This window comes from Anopheles gambiae, chromosome 3, assembly GCF_943734735.2.
Source record: "Anopheles gambiae chromosome 3, idAnoGambNW_F1_1, whole genome shotgun sequence".
Taxonomy (NCBI): Eukaryota; Metazoa; Arthropoda; class Insecta; order Diptera; family Culicidae; genus Anopheles; species Anopheles gambiae.
Window position 1 is genome coordinate 74430285 of NC_064602.1, and position 14248 is coordinate 74444532.

The window sequence follows — 14248 nt, forward strand, 5'->3', positions numbered from 1 at the left end:
TCCTCGGTCTTGGATGTTTATGCAAGACAACGATTCTAAGCATACTTCCGGGACTGTCCAAACTTGGCTTGCTGACAACAATGTCAAAACAATGAAGTGGCCAGCCCTTAGCCCGGATCTCAATCCCATTGAGAACCTCTGGGCAATTTTCAAGAAGAGGCTGGGTAAAAACATACCGGAAGATCTGGATCATCTCTTCGATCACATGCAAGAGGTGTGGAGCAAAATTCCACCTGAAACGATCCAGAATCTGGTGATGTCGATGCGTCAACGCATGATTAATGTCATCGTGGGCGACGGCAATAAGATCAAAAACTGAGCTTATTGCATTTTTGAATAGGGATCACTGCTCGCGAGGGCGGTGGTCCTGCAAATTACAACAAAAACCTAACCCAAAACACAAAAAAACTACTGACAAATCTATCCGAAACGACCTACTTGTGAAACAAACACACACATCAATACACATTCAAACATACATACACACACACACACACACACACACACACATGCACACACACACATACACACACACACAAACACAAACACATACAAACCACACATAAACTTGACCCAACGGGTGCATGGTGCGTTAAAAAACCAATGCCCTATCTTTCTGTCCGATACTGTATGAGATAAGCACCAGGATCAATGTGGAATCTGTGTTAGTTCTAAGACCGGTATAGTTTCGGTACAAGTTTCTGGGTCGATTTGAGTTTGAGATTAATAAAAGAACCAGCTATTTCCAAGTCATAGTTTCCAAGTCTGTATGCCGGTCTGGTGGTACAGTCGTCAACTCGTACGACTTAACAACATGCCCGTCGTGGGTTCAAGCCCCGAATAGACCGTGCCCCCATACGTAGGACTGACTATCCTGCTATGGTAACAATAAGTCACTGAAAGCCAAGCTCACTTCACTAGTGAGTACAGGCAGGCCTTGACCGACAACGGTTGTTGTGCCAAAGAATAAGAAGAAGAAGAAGAAGAAGAACAAGTTTCCAAGCCTGTACAGGGTTCTGTATAAATTGTCCGAACAATGTGAGTTCAGAATAAGTTCCCGAATTTGTATGGGATCAGGATCAGTTAAAATGAATTCCAATACCATTATCAGTCCTAGAAACAGTATGAATGCACGATCACTTTCACGATCATGAATGGTATTGAATGATTTTCTCTTGAAAGGCCCTTCGAAAAAATAAGCAAAACAATAAACACATGAAATTAATAATTATAATAAAGAATTTTTATTTGATAATAGTTTAAGTTACATTTTCGGCTTTTCTTTCACTGCTTTTACATCGCTACTGGTCTGTCTGCTGCTTGGCCCTACGAGTTTTTACGACTTTTTACAACATTTATTATCTATTCGGTTCCTTTTTCGCTTCTTCTTACCGATGCAGATCTTGCACAGAGAGGAAAAGTGTCCTACAATCGCATTTCACTCCAGGTCTCCCGCTGCACACGTGCCAAATGCCTTTGCTTGCCAAATGTTGAGTTGCACAAAGTTTTGTTTTTGATTAGAAATGTATCATAGGAATATGTTTTGTTTATTAGTGTTTTATCGTGTGGTTTATCGTGTTTTTTTTTTGTTTCGCCCTCTTACTTAGTTCATTGTTCCTTATTTTCGCTCTTGCTACGCTCATACGTTTCGTACGGTGACGATTTTATCCTTTGCTTGTTTCGAGCTTTCGTTTTAAAGTTTTAAATGATATGTCTATCTATTTTTACAATTCTCTCTCTCGCTCTCTATCTCCCTCTCTCTCTCTCTACTTCGTTTAACGGATTCCTGTTCTGATGCATCGAGTTGCCATTCAACATACATATCCACTTACACACGCGTTTCTATTTCACACTTCTGGTCGTATGCTACATTTACCACGTTCCAGTTACTTGTACTGCCTGCTAGCTTGTCGTCTGCCACTACGAGCACTATTGTATGATTCACAACGGGGGGGTTTCACAATGCACGGTTAAATATGTTTTGCGTTAGCTTATGTGTTTTTTTTCTGCGGAATTATGTTTTCCATTTTCTAGTTAATGTTTGCTTCATCTTTTTACTTACTCATCTTCTTTTTTTTTCTTCTTCCATTTATCAATCCTTGTCAGTGTTTGTAAGTTTCGAGAAATAGTTTGTTTGCTAGTATGCCTTTCTTCATTCTATCTCTATTACAGAACTATAAAAAATCGTGGCAGATCTGGGATACAAAAATACGCCTAAATATGAATTCCGATTTCGATTCTACTGACTGGCTCATGATAAGAGTTTAGAGTAAGAGTTAAGAAGGAACCGAGAAACTTATGATTCACACTAATGAGTAGTGAAGAGCACGACGTCTAGCAAAAAGGGGGGTTCTATCACTAGTATCTTAAGATGAAACAACCAGAGTAGTTAATGGCTTTCCAACCAGCACAATAACGGTGTGTGTTAAACACTTCCTTCCGTTTGCTTCCTTCCAAAAACTGCACTGATCCATGTCAAGTGGACTTGGCATACTTACAGTCAAACGATCGCACAATTGCCTTCTTCTAATCGAACCAATCGAACGTTCTAGTGAATTGGATTTTTGGTTTCCTATCTCCCATGCTAGCAACTATCTATATCTAGATACAACTGTTTAAGAACATGCCAATGTCTGTTGTGTACTGGTAAAGTGTGAAGAAGATTGAGTAACTGTTTGTATCTGTTTTTGGGTTTGATTTTCTCTGTTTTCCGCTAATGCAACTGCTACCAGCTGCTTTGCATTTAGTTATTTCTATTCTACAATAAATACTGTCATTTCAAGGGACATCTTTTGCTTATTGCATCTGTTTTTTCTCTTTTTCTTCGTATTAATACTCCATTATTTACTTTCACATCGCAGCTATGTTTCGTTTCCTCTCTTTAATGATTGTTTTCGTGTGGCATCGCATCGCTTCGTTACAAATCTTTCAAATATTGTTCGTTGAGCTTAATAATTGGTCACTGTTTTTTTTTTATTTTTTGGGGGCTGTGGATACGTTAAGCCACCGCTAAAAGAAGCAATACGGAATTTTACTTCACTTTACTCTGTGTTCCCAACAAAAACAAAAAACCTTTCTTAACTGAAAGCATTCATCGCTATATTGCTTTTAAAAATTTCAATTCACGAACGGAGACAAATTGCTTTCTATGTTTTGTATGACGATATGACGATTTAAATATGTATGGCAAACTCAACTCGACAAACCATCCGCAATGTGTACAATCCGCCAAAACAACAGTTACGCGAAACTTTATAAAAGTTCCTCTCACACTAGCTCCACTTATTTCGACTCTTAGTACGACGGTTATCTTACGCATTAGTTGGTGGGTAATTGCTATAATTCGGTCCTTCCTGTAACCGATACATTCCGATACATTCCGATGCAATCGACTCGCCTAGCTCTACTACAGTCACAAAAAAAGCTCAATACATTTTCCATTCTACGCCTGTTTGTTGCTTTGCACATTTACTTCCACGGGATGTGATAGCTGTTTCGGCTTTTTTTTTTTGTCTGGGAACAGGGAACAAACGAACGCAGCGTAACAAATGGGCGCACATCGTTCGTACTAAATGCATCTCTAGTAATAGTAATTATTGTTTCTCGTTTTGTAGCATGTTGCATGGTAGTTTTTGGATTGATTTCAATGTGTTCAATTGGTTTTCGATTCTTTGCACTGCCCCCTGCATAAGGTTGCTAAGGAAATATAGATAGATATACAGTTTCATCTTTATCATCCGTAACAGTCATAAACTATAGCTGTGGAGAGTAAGCATGATTATACGCGAGTGTTTCCAAGTGTTTGTGTGTATGACGATAGGAATGAAATATGATTTTGCCTCAAATATTTGCCACGATTCGTAAAGCTTGATCGACAATGCGCTTTATTGTTTGGATCCTATTCTACCCTGAACTGTTCCATGGTGTGATCGTAAGTGATCTCGAACTCTGTGTTGTCTAGCACAGGCGGAAAAGTATAGGTAAGGTATGGTTTGATTCCGCTGTTAACAGAAGAGCCAACCTATGTACTTTGAAAATAATCACAATTTTCATTTTATATCGATGGTTTTAAACGATTTGTTTCCTGTTTTCTGTTTTACCTGTTCTTTAACCTTCACTATTTAAATAGTTTCATGTTTTACACTTTCCATACTCTCTCTATACTAGTTTTCACAAACACACACACACACACTTACAGACACAACATCGATTATGATTCCTGAATTCATCCAAATCTAGAAAAGAGTACGACTCTAATGAATTGTATAAATGAGTTTATCCTTTCTCTTGCTTTTACCATTTAAGTAACCGCTCTTTCCAGCTCTTTTAATCACTAAAGTATTGCATTTCTTTGAGTTCAGTATGTATATGTATCTATTTATCTGCTGTTCACAACACTTGAAGGGTTTTGGTTTTTATCTTCTTTAAATTTCTTGAATAAGTTCGGATCGTATAACGGTCGAATTAGTTGAATGAATATTAGTACAATCTCACACGCACACTCAGAAATGGCGGTAGGAGAGGATTAGTTTTCACATCCTTTCGCCCTATCACCACATCAATATGACATCAGTTTAATTATTGTTGTTGTAGTTTCACGGGTAACTACTACACACTACCGCTCTCTACTACGTTTTGCTGATGGTTGGGGGTACCCTGCGGGGTTCCACAGCAAGTGCCAACAGCACTAAGCAATGTTATCATGTTCGATACCTTTACGTTCGCTTCGTCGTCATCGATTACAAATGCAGTGGAACGTAAAACAACCAAATACCGACAACCAAAAACTCAACTCCCACCGAACTAGCGCCAAAACGTAGTCGATTTTTCCCTTACTGCACGTTTTCAAAATGCCTATCTAGCTTACTTTTTGTATGATGCATCGAAAACAATGGAACCTTTCTTAACCGTAATTCGTCTATTCGTTTGCAAACCGACTGCATGGTGACCATGCTCTATCCATTTCATACCTTCCTGTACACATTCCTCGTCCGTAAATTCTTCTTTTGCAACAAAACAGCTGCGAGAGATCACGAATAATTCCCGCCCAAGAGGACTGCTGTCCCATTTTAATCAGTTAAAAACACAATATACACAAAACAATGCACCTTAAATTCTACATCGTTTTCCTCGCTCAAGAGGATACTAATCACCTGTGTTCGCTACTTCAAATACTATCCTAGCTACGAACGAAACGCGCATGACGGGTTAAATCAACACTTTTTCACCTCAACAATTAAACCGTATCAACACGCTGGAAACGCTTGATTTTCGATCGATCGTTCGGCCGGACTGTGCGTTGTTCCTGGTTCCTTCTATTCTTGCAGACCACTCGTGACTGCTCATCATTTTTCGCTTCCATTTTCTCGGTGTTTTATGTGGCACTGCCCCAAAAAAAAAAACGCAATCTTTACGCTTACACAGCTGCTTCAATCGTCTATCATATGTCCACGTAGTTGTCGTGGTGGTGGCCGTGTGGCACACGAGTGTTTACTTGACCAACTTCAACGTTAACGCATACACAAAACGCGCGAGCTCGCTGAAACCGGAAAGAAGTGGAAGCTTTTCCGAGTGTACGCGGTGTGTGTTACACTTTGTCACTACGTACGAGCTGCCATTCCTTTGCCGCGTTTCAGGCGCTTGCCGGTTTGCGATGTCGTACGTTGTTTTTTCGTTATTATTTTTTTTTTTTGAGTTTGGGAAGTGACATCAGAATAAGCTTAACCTCACCCTTTGATGCGTTTGAAAGCAACGTTCGGTTGGGAGGTCGTGTAAAACCTACCCAGAACAGAGGGTAGGACACTTTAGACGGGAGAGAGAGAGAAAGAGAAAGAGAGACACAAGGATTACACGCACGAAGTACAGGGTTCGTACGGTTAACACATGCACACACATACAGTTGGCTCGAGAGTTTCGAGAGTGTCAAACATCGCCCCTCCCAAAACCCGTACGGCTCTCAAACACTTCATCAAAGCATCCGTCGCACGTGTGCATTCTTTAGAATGGATTGGTGTTTTTTTTTCGTTTTTGGAGGACCCGAAAAGGCCATCCCGGATCAATCGATCATACAAACACGTATGAAGAGACTACTTGACAGAAGCTTCAACGAGTCGGTAGTATTAACTGTATACAAAAGAATGTCTAGCCAAACGGTTTTGAGATTAATTTGATTCCAGCCTCAAGGATGCACACGAGCACGGATTCGGTGTTGCCTACTCTGATGTCGGCGATTATTTTCTATTTTGCAGGAACGGTAATCCGGTTTCTGGTTTTGCTCTTCTCAACTGTCCCGGATGCTGCGGAAATGCATGGAGCTTTTTCCCCCCCAATACTATTTAGAAGCCTTCTCTCGTTTTTCGGTTTTGTATTTGCTTTTGGTTCGCTTTTGGCCGGAAGTTTGCAAGCAGTGCCATAGGATAGATGGTAGAGTTTGAAGCGTTGATGAAAGCATAGTTCTAAACAGCCTCGTTACCGGTGCGCATGCAATCGCTGCTCTCTAATGGCTAGTAATAGTTGTAGTAGTAATAGTAAGAAAACCAAAAAAAAAGAAAACATAAAAATCGAAACACCACCGACTACTTTATTACTTAACTTAACTGCACGACTTAGCTATGGCCATTATACATCAATCAACGGTTTCATGCCGGTACTTAAATGTTATGAAATTCGATATTTGCTTGCCACAAGAAACCCAACAACTTAAGCCTGTAGTATAAAAGATACGATTATAAACTTATTCGCTTATTGTAGGTGCCGGTATCCAGTATCCAGTTTGCATATATGCGTTGCTTTAACTTAGTATTTAAACGAGATATTTTCAACATTCAAAACTTATTGCGTTTAACATACATCTTTGCCGTTTACACGAAAGCCTAGTGGACCATTCTTAAAGCTAAAAGACAAACACACACGCACGAAAGTTCTAGTGAACACAATCTTGTCTGTCGATCATCTTTCTTCTTCTTCTTTCCTCCTGCCTATGAATAACCCTAGTTAGTTCGTTGTGTGAGTGTGTTGTTTTTCTTCCTTCTCGAAAGCCCAGCAGTGGAAGAAACAGTGCGAGTGCGAGTACGAACTTATTGGAGGGCCTTTGCAGTTGATCGGAAAAGCGGGAGCGAGTCATCTAGCTAGCAAGTCTAGGTGCTGGTCTCCCTTTGGTTCGTACGCTGCAGATCAGCTCTGTTCTGGCTAGCAAAACGCACGAGCTAGCGAGAAACGTTGTAACGCGAGAAAAGTACAGCTACAAGATAATTCGGTGGAAAAACAGCAACGCGATTCGAACGTCCAGGAATAGTCACAGCGAGAGTGCCGGTAATAGTATCGTGAAAAACTCGATCGACTCGGTCCGATACAGAACCGACATTCGATACCGAGTTTTTCCTGTTCCTTAAAGCCCTGCCCAAAGCCTGCCTGTGTCTGCCGGTGAAAGCCTCCCTAAAAGCCACAATTGTGTACAGTGTTGCAAACTAACCTACCAACGAGAGAAGTGCGCCTAAGATGGTTGGGTGATTGACGGAGCGGATGGGTAGGAGACAAACCTGCTAAGAGCAACGCGGGGACATTTCTACGACTAGGATAAAAGGGAAACGCGAGGGAAAAGGGGTTGCATTTCTTTTGGAAAAACTGTCCAATGAAGCTATTATTGAATGAGAGAAGTAGTAGTTGAAGTAGTAGTAGTAGTAGTAGTAGTAGATGGAAAAAAGCATTTCTCTTTCTCTCTCTCTGTATCTCCCTCTACCTTAGTTTCTTCCTATAGGAGAATTTTACAATTTCTCTCATCGATTGCGGAAAGTGTGCAATCGAGGTAGGATTTACTAGGAATTTCTCTGGTTTTGTTTTTTTTTAAGTTGGTTTGGTTTGGATTTCCGGTCACTAAACATTCATATTTCAATATTTATGATTTCATATACACATATATTAACAAACAGTAATGGCTGGTGGATTGGCTTCGCTTTGGCTGCACTGGACTGCCCGTCTCTAGTATGTGTTCGTCGCTGCTTCTCGCTCGGCTACGAGAACCATCAAACATATATAAATTCGATAAATATGGACATATGCAATGTTTAATGCTTATTCTAAAAGAGCAGGAAGGAGACTCGGGTCCGCCGGGCGTCACCTTTAACGCCCCGGCGGGCCATCCCGTACTGTCACATGCTCGCCTCGGTGCTGGTCGTGGAGCCCTTGCTGTCGCCCTGCAGCCCGGACGCACCGTCATCGTCCCGGGAGCCACCGGCCGCGGCCCGGCCCGCCAGTCCACTGAAATCTAGTTTATACTGTTTTGGTGTATATGTGTTTTTAGCACATGTTTTGGTTTTATGTTGGTGATGGTGTAAATGTGGTTTGTTTGTGAAGAAGAAAGATGGAAACAAGAGGAAAGATATATTAGCAACAGCGTACTGGAACTGTTCATTTGCATATACATTTTGCATTCCATTAGTCAAACCCTAAAGCAGTCAACTAATGAAAAATTAACAATACAACAAAAATAAACCGAAAGCAAACAAACACAACAATTACACAAACAAAACTACAGAATGAAACAATAACGAGTGATAAAGTATGCAGTACAATCGTTTTATAGCATACTGGTTTGAAAGCCAAGAGCAAACGACATATTAACTTATAAACTAAACAAAAATTATGAAACTCCTGCCCGTAAACAAAAGTGTCATACAAACTAACAATCAAAGCAAAATAGAAGCATGATTCTCACAAAAATAAAGTTAATACTGAGCAAAACTCAAAACGGAAACAGAAAAACAAAACAGTGGAATGAGTAAATGAAAAGCAATGGAATCAAATAAAAACATTAAAAAAGCTCTTAAGTTCATGTTAAACGACGCTAAATAGATGGATTTATGTCATTTCGAAAACTGTGCTGAAAAAATCGGTCGTTGATTTGACACAACAGCTGAAAACAGTTCAGAAAAGTGTGTTAAAGGAGCACAAAATAAATTGCAATAAATTAGAGCAAAACGATAAAATTCATATTGAAAAGAAATAATCAAAAAACAAAGACTCCCAAAATAAACCCTTAAAATGATCCTAGGATTCGTTAGGAGGGATAAAATGCGGACAGCAGACAGCGTTTCAGACTATGGATTCACTTTGTCGCTTGAATACGCTCGCGCAAAAGAGAACCTGCTACAAATGTTCGAATCGGCAGACAAAAAAAACCAACCAACACACAAATAGCTAGGAAGACTCAACATCCTCAATGCAGTGAGCAACACTCGTGTCTGCAACTTCTGTACGAATTTTCTCCTTCAAACGGAGTCTATTTGTTCCTTACACCTTTGCCGGTGCTTCCCACGTCCCGAAGCGTAGGTTGCAGCTACCACATCGATTTACGTATCCCATCGAAGTCGTACGACCGACGGCGAACGCTGGTTTCAGATGTCTGTGGGTTTTTTGGTGTTTTTTTTGAGTTCGTATTCATGTGTTTGTACGCGCAAGAAGGGTGAAAGGAAAAAAAATTGGAAAAGATGCAACGTGAGATACGGACGGAGCACAAAACGGAGGGAAAAAGTCGACTCTAAGATCCGAAACGTGATCGAGATTTTAAACCCGGGTGCGATCAATGGGTGGACAAATTTCCTCTCACGGACACGGAAGTATCATGTAGGTAGAACGTTCCAGGAACGAGAAGAAGCAACTTAAGGACAGGGATGCTTTGGCAAGGTTTTGCCGGAATTGGATTCACGGAAATCTCGAGGGGATTTTAGAATGGCTTTCGTCATTTATTAGTACTGTAGCGAGCGACTTTTATTCCATCGAACCATCGAAGAGTGACGGGCACTGGGCACCCTCAGAGCAAGTATTTGCCACGGTACACGAGACAAGTGGTGTCAATTCAATGAACCATCGCTTAAGCGAAGCTTAAAGTGTGTGTATTGTTTTTTGTTAAGATTTCCGAGACATGTTTCCGCAATAAATTCGAATGATATTGAAAGTATCATGACAATGCTGCTAGCATACATCTGCAATCAACCGTTACGATGTTCACCGGATGCCTCAAGCTGCACAAGTTGCGCAAGTGGACAAGCGAGATGTGTTTCGGGAAGCTTTGATACATACACAGAGCATTAGAAGATGAACGTTTGGGCGTTTGATTCTTTGCAATAAGGTAGGGTTAATTTGATTAAACAACTACCGTAATTTTCCTTGCAATGCCTTCAACTTCACTAATCCAACTTCCGAAGTGACTGAATTCGCATGATTTGGTGCTCGGTTTTAGCTTGCATGCTTGCTTGGCTTAAAGTTCCACTATATCTTTTTGGGGGTTTTTTTTGGTGTATACTAATCACTGCTTAACTTAAAGTCTATGTTCCCTCCCCCTTCCCATTTCTATTGGTTTTGTTTTCGAACCTCCAGATCAACACCTTCCACCGTTCGAGTGTCAATCGCTAAACACACACATCAAACAATCGAACGACGGCGCACTTGACACTTAGACATACACTTCTCCGTACTGACGTTTAGGCTGAAGGCATGCGAATAGATATGAGTCTAGATTCAAATTTTGTACGGTGGTTTGGCTGAGAACGTGATTAGCGCTGTTCTTACCCGCTTATACTCACAGGGCAGCTGGCTCTTCATCGCTCCGAGTTGCTGTCGAAGCGGTAGGGGGTTTGGCCAAGGACCGAGGATGGCGACCAGTTCGAACAAACCGAAACAGAACAGATGAAGCCGCATGTACCGGTTTCGCGTGTGAGTGTGAGTGTGTCGAAGAGGAAGAACGGGTGGCGAGGTTAGTATCGAAAACCGGAACACTGTTCGGGTGGAAACTGGGTACCCTACTCGAATGTCCTTCCCGGTGCGGTGAAACAGGCTGATGATGAATCTTTGTAAACACACACAGGCGGTCATAGTCCTAGCAGTGACTTGCGAAACTATCAACGAGATGCAGGGACGTGGAAACGATCGCCGTTCTCGGGCTCACACCCACTTGTATGGCCGATGAGACGAATGAATAGCTAGCACGAATGATGCGCGAAATGGCCACGAGATGGCGTGAGGCTTCCGTGTATGGAGGGTGATCGAGGTGGTGGTGGTGGTGGTGCCGACACGAGATGCTCGCGGGTGGATTTGGTGAAAGCAACAGAAGAAAGTAAACAAAAAACAAACAGCACATCACAGCTTAACATAAACCAGCGTAACAACAACAATGACGGCACTCATTTGCGGCATGCCTGATTTTTTGTTTGGTCTGCGCCGGAATGGTGCATGGTCGATTCCGATGGGTGTCTCCGCCGTCCAGGGGGTTCACACGAATGTGTTAGATGTAACCGTAGTCCGCGGTTTAGTCGTGATCATTGTCACTAGTATAAGGTGAATATATCGAGTACTAGAACGATTCAACTATCTTGTTTGTGTTACTGTTTACTTTTCGCTAAATTACGTATACTACTATGCGCTTAAAAGGGTATTACCTGCGTATCTTGGCATTGGTCCTGAGTGCCTTAGGAATCTAACATTTGGTCCTTATTGTTTGTACGTTTCTGTTCTTGTGCTTTTACTCAGACACCTTTACTAACTATCCTTATAATAGATCTTTTTATAGCCTTTTTCATATAGTAGCTATAGCTATTCGTTCTGTGACTAGTTAATTATTTAATGTGCAACATGCAACTAAAAGCCCTGACTCTGAAGTTTATAAGATCAGAAGAAGAAATAATTGTCAACAAACAAACTTGGCCTATACGATATGACTGTTTGAAATTATCTGATTACATTTCTTGTTTATGCTTATGTACTTTCATGGTTGTTTGCTTGTAACTATCAGAGATTTAAAGTTAAAGATCAAAAATGTTTGACTAGACTGATGAAAAACGAACTAATTCATATTGGTTCAATGATTAAGCATTTGCTCACATAAAAATGAGCGCGCACATATATGGGGCGCGGTTCCGTGGTACAGTCGTCAACTCGAACGACTCAATAACATGCCCGTAATAGGTTCAAGCAAAGAATGGACCGTCCCCCCTGTAGCAAGGATTGGCTATCCGGCTACGTGGTAATGAATTAAGTCTCGATAGCCTGTATAGGCCGGCATGTCCGCGTAGGACGTTACGCCAAATAGAAGAAGTCACATAAAAATGAAATTCTTAAAACCTCAAAATAATGTTCACTCCTCTTCCCACATCTAGAAAGACATGATAACATCACATCACTCGAGAACATGTGCCAAATATCGTCTTTATGTGAAGAATTCATTTCATCTCATTTCTTTTCATAGCATTCATTTCTGGTGTTTCGCCCTAAAATACAAACTGATATGTTGGTTTAACCTTAGATATGTGCTTATGCATTGCTTTCTTTGGTATATCCTAACATATGTGCTCAATCATCTACACTACCAGTTATTAAGTTAACGTTAGTTTGGTACAGTAACTCCTATTCATCCTATTATAGCTATAACTCTATTCACCCTACCACCTTCAATTAGGCCATCGTGAGTTCATCAGTCTACAACCTGCCAGGGTTAAAAACTTTACAATCCCATCCTGTTCCGCCTCGAACGCGACTACCGGGTAATGGTAAATGACTGCAGCACACCTTAAGTGGGTTAGAACAATCTTATTAGTTGCGTCACTCAATTGACTGCAGTTGGGCTGCGACGCTCCTGTCAGTTATGGTGTCGCCCCGTACTCATTTTTGCCGAACGTGCCATTCGTTTGTCATGCGATTACAGTTCACGTGTTGTGTTCCGCCAAACATTCAAACAGGTACCAGGAACGAGGGCCGCGAATACGTTTTGCACTTTTGCTGCCTGTAGTTTATTATTCATAGCCAGCCGACAAGCACACACACACACAGAGTTAGAGAACACACCGCGTCGATTGGGATTCGATGCAAGTGCACATGCAATGCAACAAACAGCGAACGGCGGGAAGAAAAAACGACAACAAACAACCTTCAAATCGGCTTACGTTAACTTTCACGGTAGCATTTTCCTTTGCTGCAGTTTGCCTGCATTTTCCACCTGTAGATCCGCAATCCGTGCGTGTGTGTGAACGCCTGTGTGCGTCACGAAGGGCACTTGGTGATGAGTGATTTGGGCGAAATTCCGTGCAGGCATAATAGTGGACTGGTTTAGGTGAAATTTGCACTGCGATTGCAGTCATTTAGGCGCACGTGGTGTTCAATAAGTTTCGGTCCTGTTTTGTAACCTTCGCTCTTCCACACACACGCCTACGGGGACGGATTTAGTTTGGTGTACGGCTCCGACGGCGCTTCATTTTCTTGCATGGGAATGTTGGTATCGTTGTGTGCGTTCGTCCTCCGCGAGCTGCTTCGTCCTATTCCTTCATCTTGAACGGCACCTGCTGTGGTAATCGCAGGGCGTACTTTTGATGTTTGATTTAATTTTCCAATTTTTGGCCCATTCCATCCATTCCAACCGATATTCCGATTTGTAGCGCAGCAATTTCCACCCCGCCAGGAAAGGTGACGCGCAATAAATGCCATGGCAGAGTGTCGCACACGTTCGTGACACATTTTTACGCAAAAGTTTGGGGCATTTTTTGCCGCATCGCCAACAACAACCGTCAGTCAACATTTTCACATTCCACACAGTTTCGTTTGGTTGTTTGTTGTGTGTTTGGGTGGGTGGAAGTGTAGTGTGTTTGTTTGTTTGTGTGTGTTTGTACGGCAATAAAAGCAATACTCGGAGCATTCACACAACATCCATGGAGACGGTGCCGAGGGAGGTTTGGTCGAGTGCAGTGGGGAAGGAAGGAGCGCACACAGTTGGAGAAGTTTGAGGTTGCCGGCCGCATAGTGCAATTTCAGGTTTCAAGCACCAAACCAAGGGTGTGCATCAGGTGAAATTCAAGACAAACGGGGAAATGGGGAAAAGAAAGAGGAGGGAGAAAGAAGAAATGCATACGATTAAAATTAAATACTTGTTTAACTACTTGCAGGAAGCTGCAAACGAAAATCACAAGCGTGTTGTGTGTTTGGCGGTAGTGCATCCAGAAAGTCCAGCCCAATAATAGCCACAACGTGGTGCACAATGCTTCTCTTTGCTGTGTAAGACGGTGTATCAACACTCTGAAGTTGCGGTGCTTCCAACGCGAAACTGATTGCAGGAACGATTATTCTTACGACCTTCTACATTCTGCTTTCCAACCGCAAACACACATTCAAGCCAGTACATCAGTTCCACCCGCTACGAGATGCAATCCCCAAAGCACAATCCCAAAGCAAACTTCTACACCGCAAAACGTGGAAGAACATGGAGGAG

The 14248-nt window shown here is 41.8% G+C and overlaps 1 protein-coding gene across 10 annotated transcripts in view; it reads right to left on the minus strand.

Moving 5' to 3' along the window:
* Nucleotides 1-1221: 1221 nt before the first annotated feature.
* Nucleotides 1222-14248, minus strand: part of LOC1270830 (alpha-catulin) — a 72356-nt gene continuing 59329 nt past the window's right edge. For 7 of the 10 annotated variants that reach the window (XM_061655698.1, XM_061655696.1, XM_061655693.1 and 4 more), the window contains one exon: nt 1222-8273. In XM_061655698.1, the coding sequence (XP_061511682.1) occupies nt 8148-8273 (126 nt within the window). In that variant the 3' untranslated portion in view covers nt 1222-8147. Of the gene's footprint in view, nt 8274-10368; nt 10612-13189; nt 13350-14248 lie in introns of those variants that run through there. The other 3 variants (XR_009765942.1, XM_061655695.1, XM_061655697.1) reach the window with 3 other exon arrangements.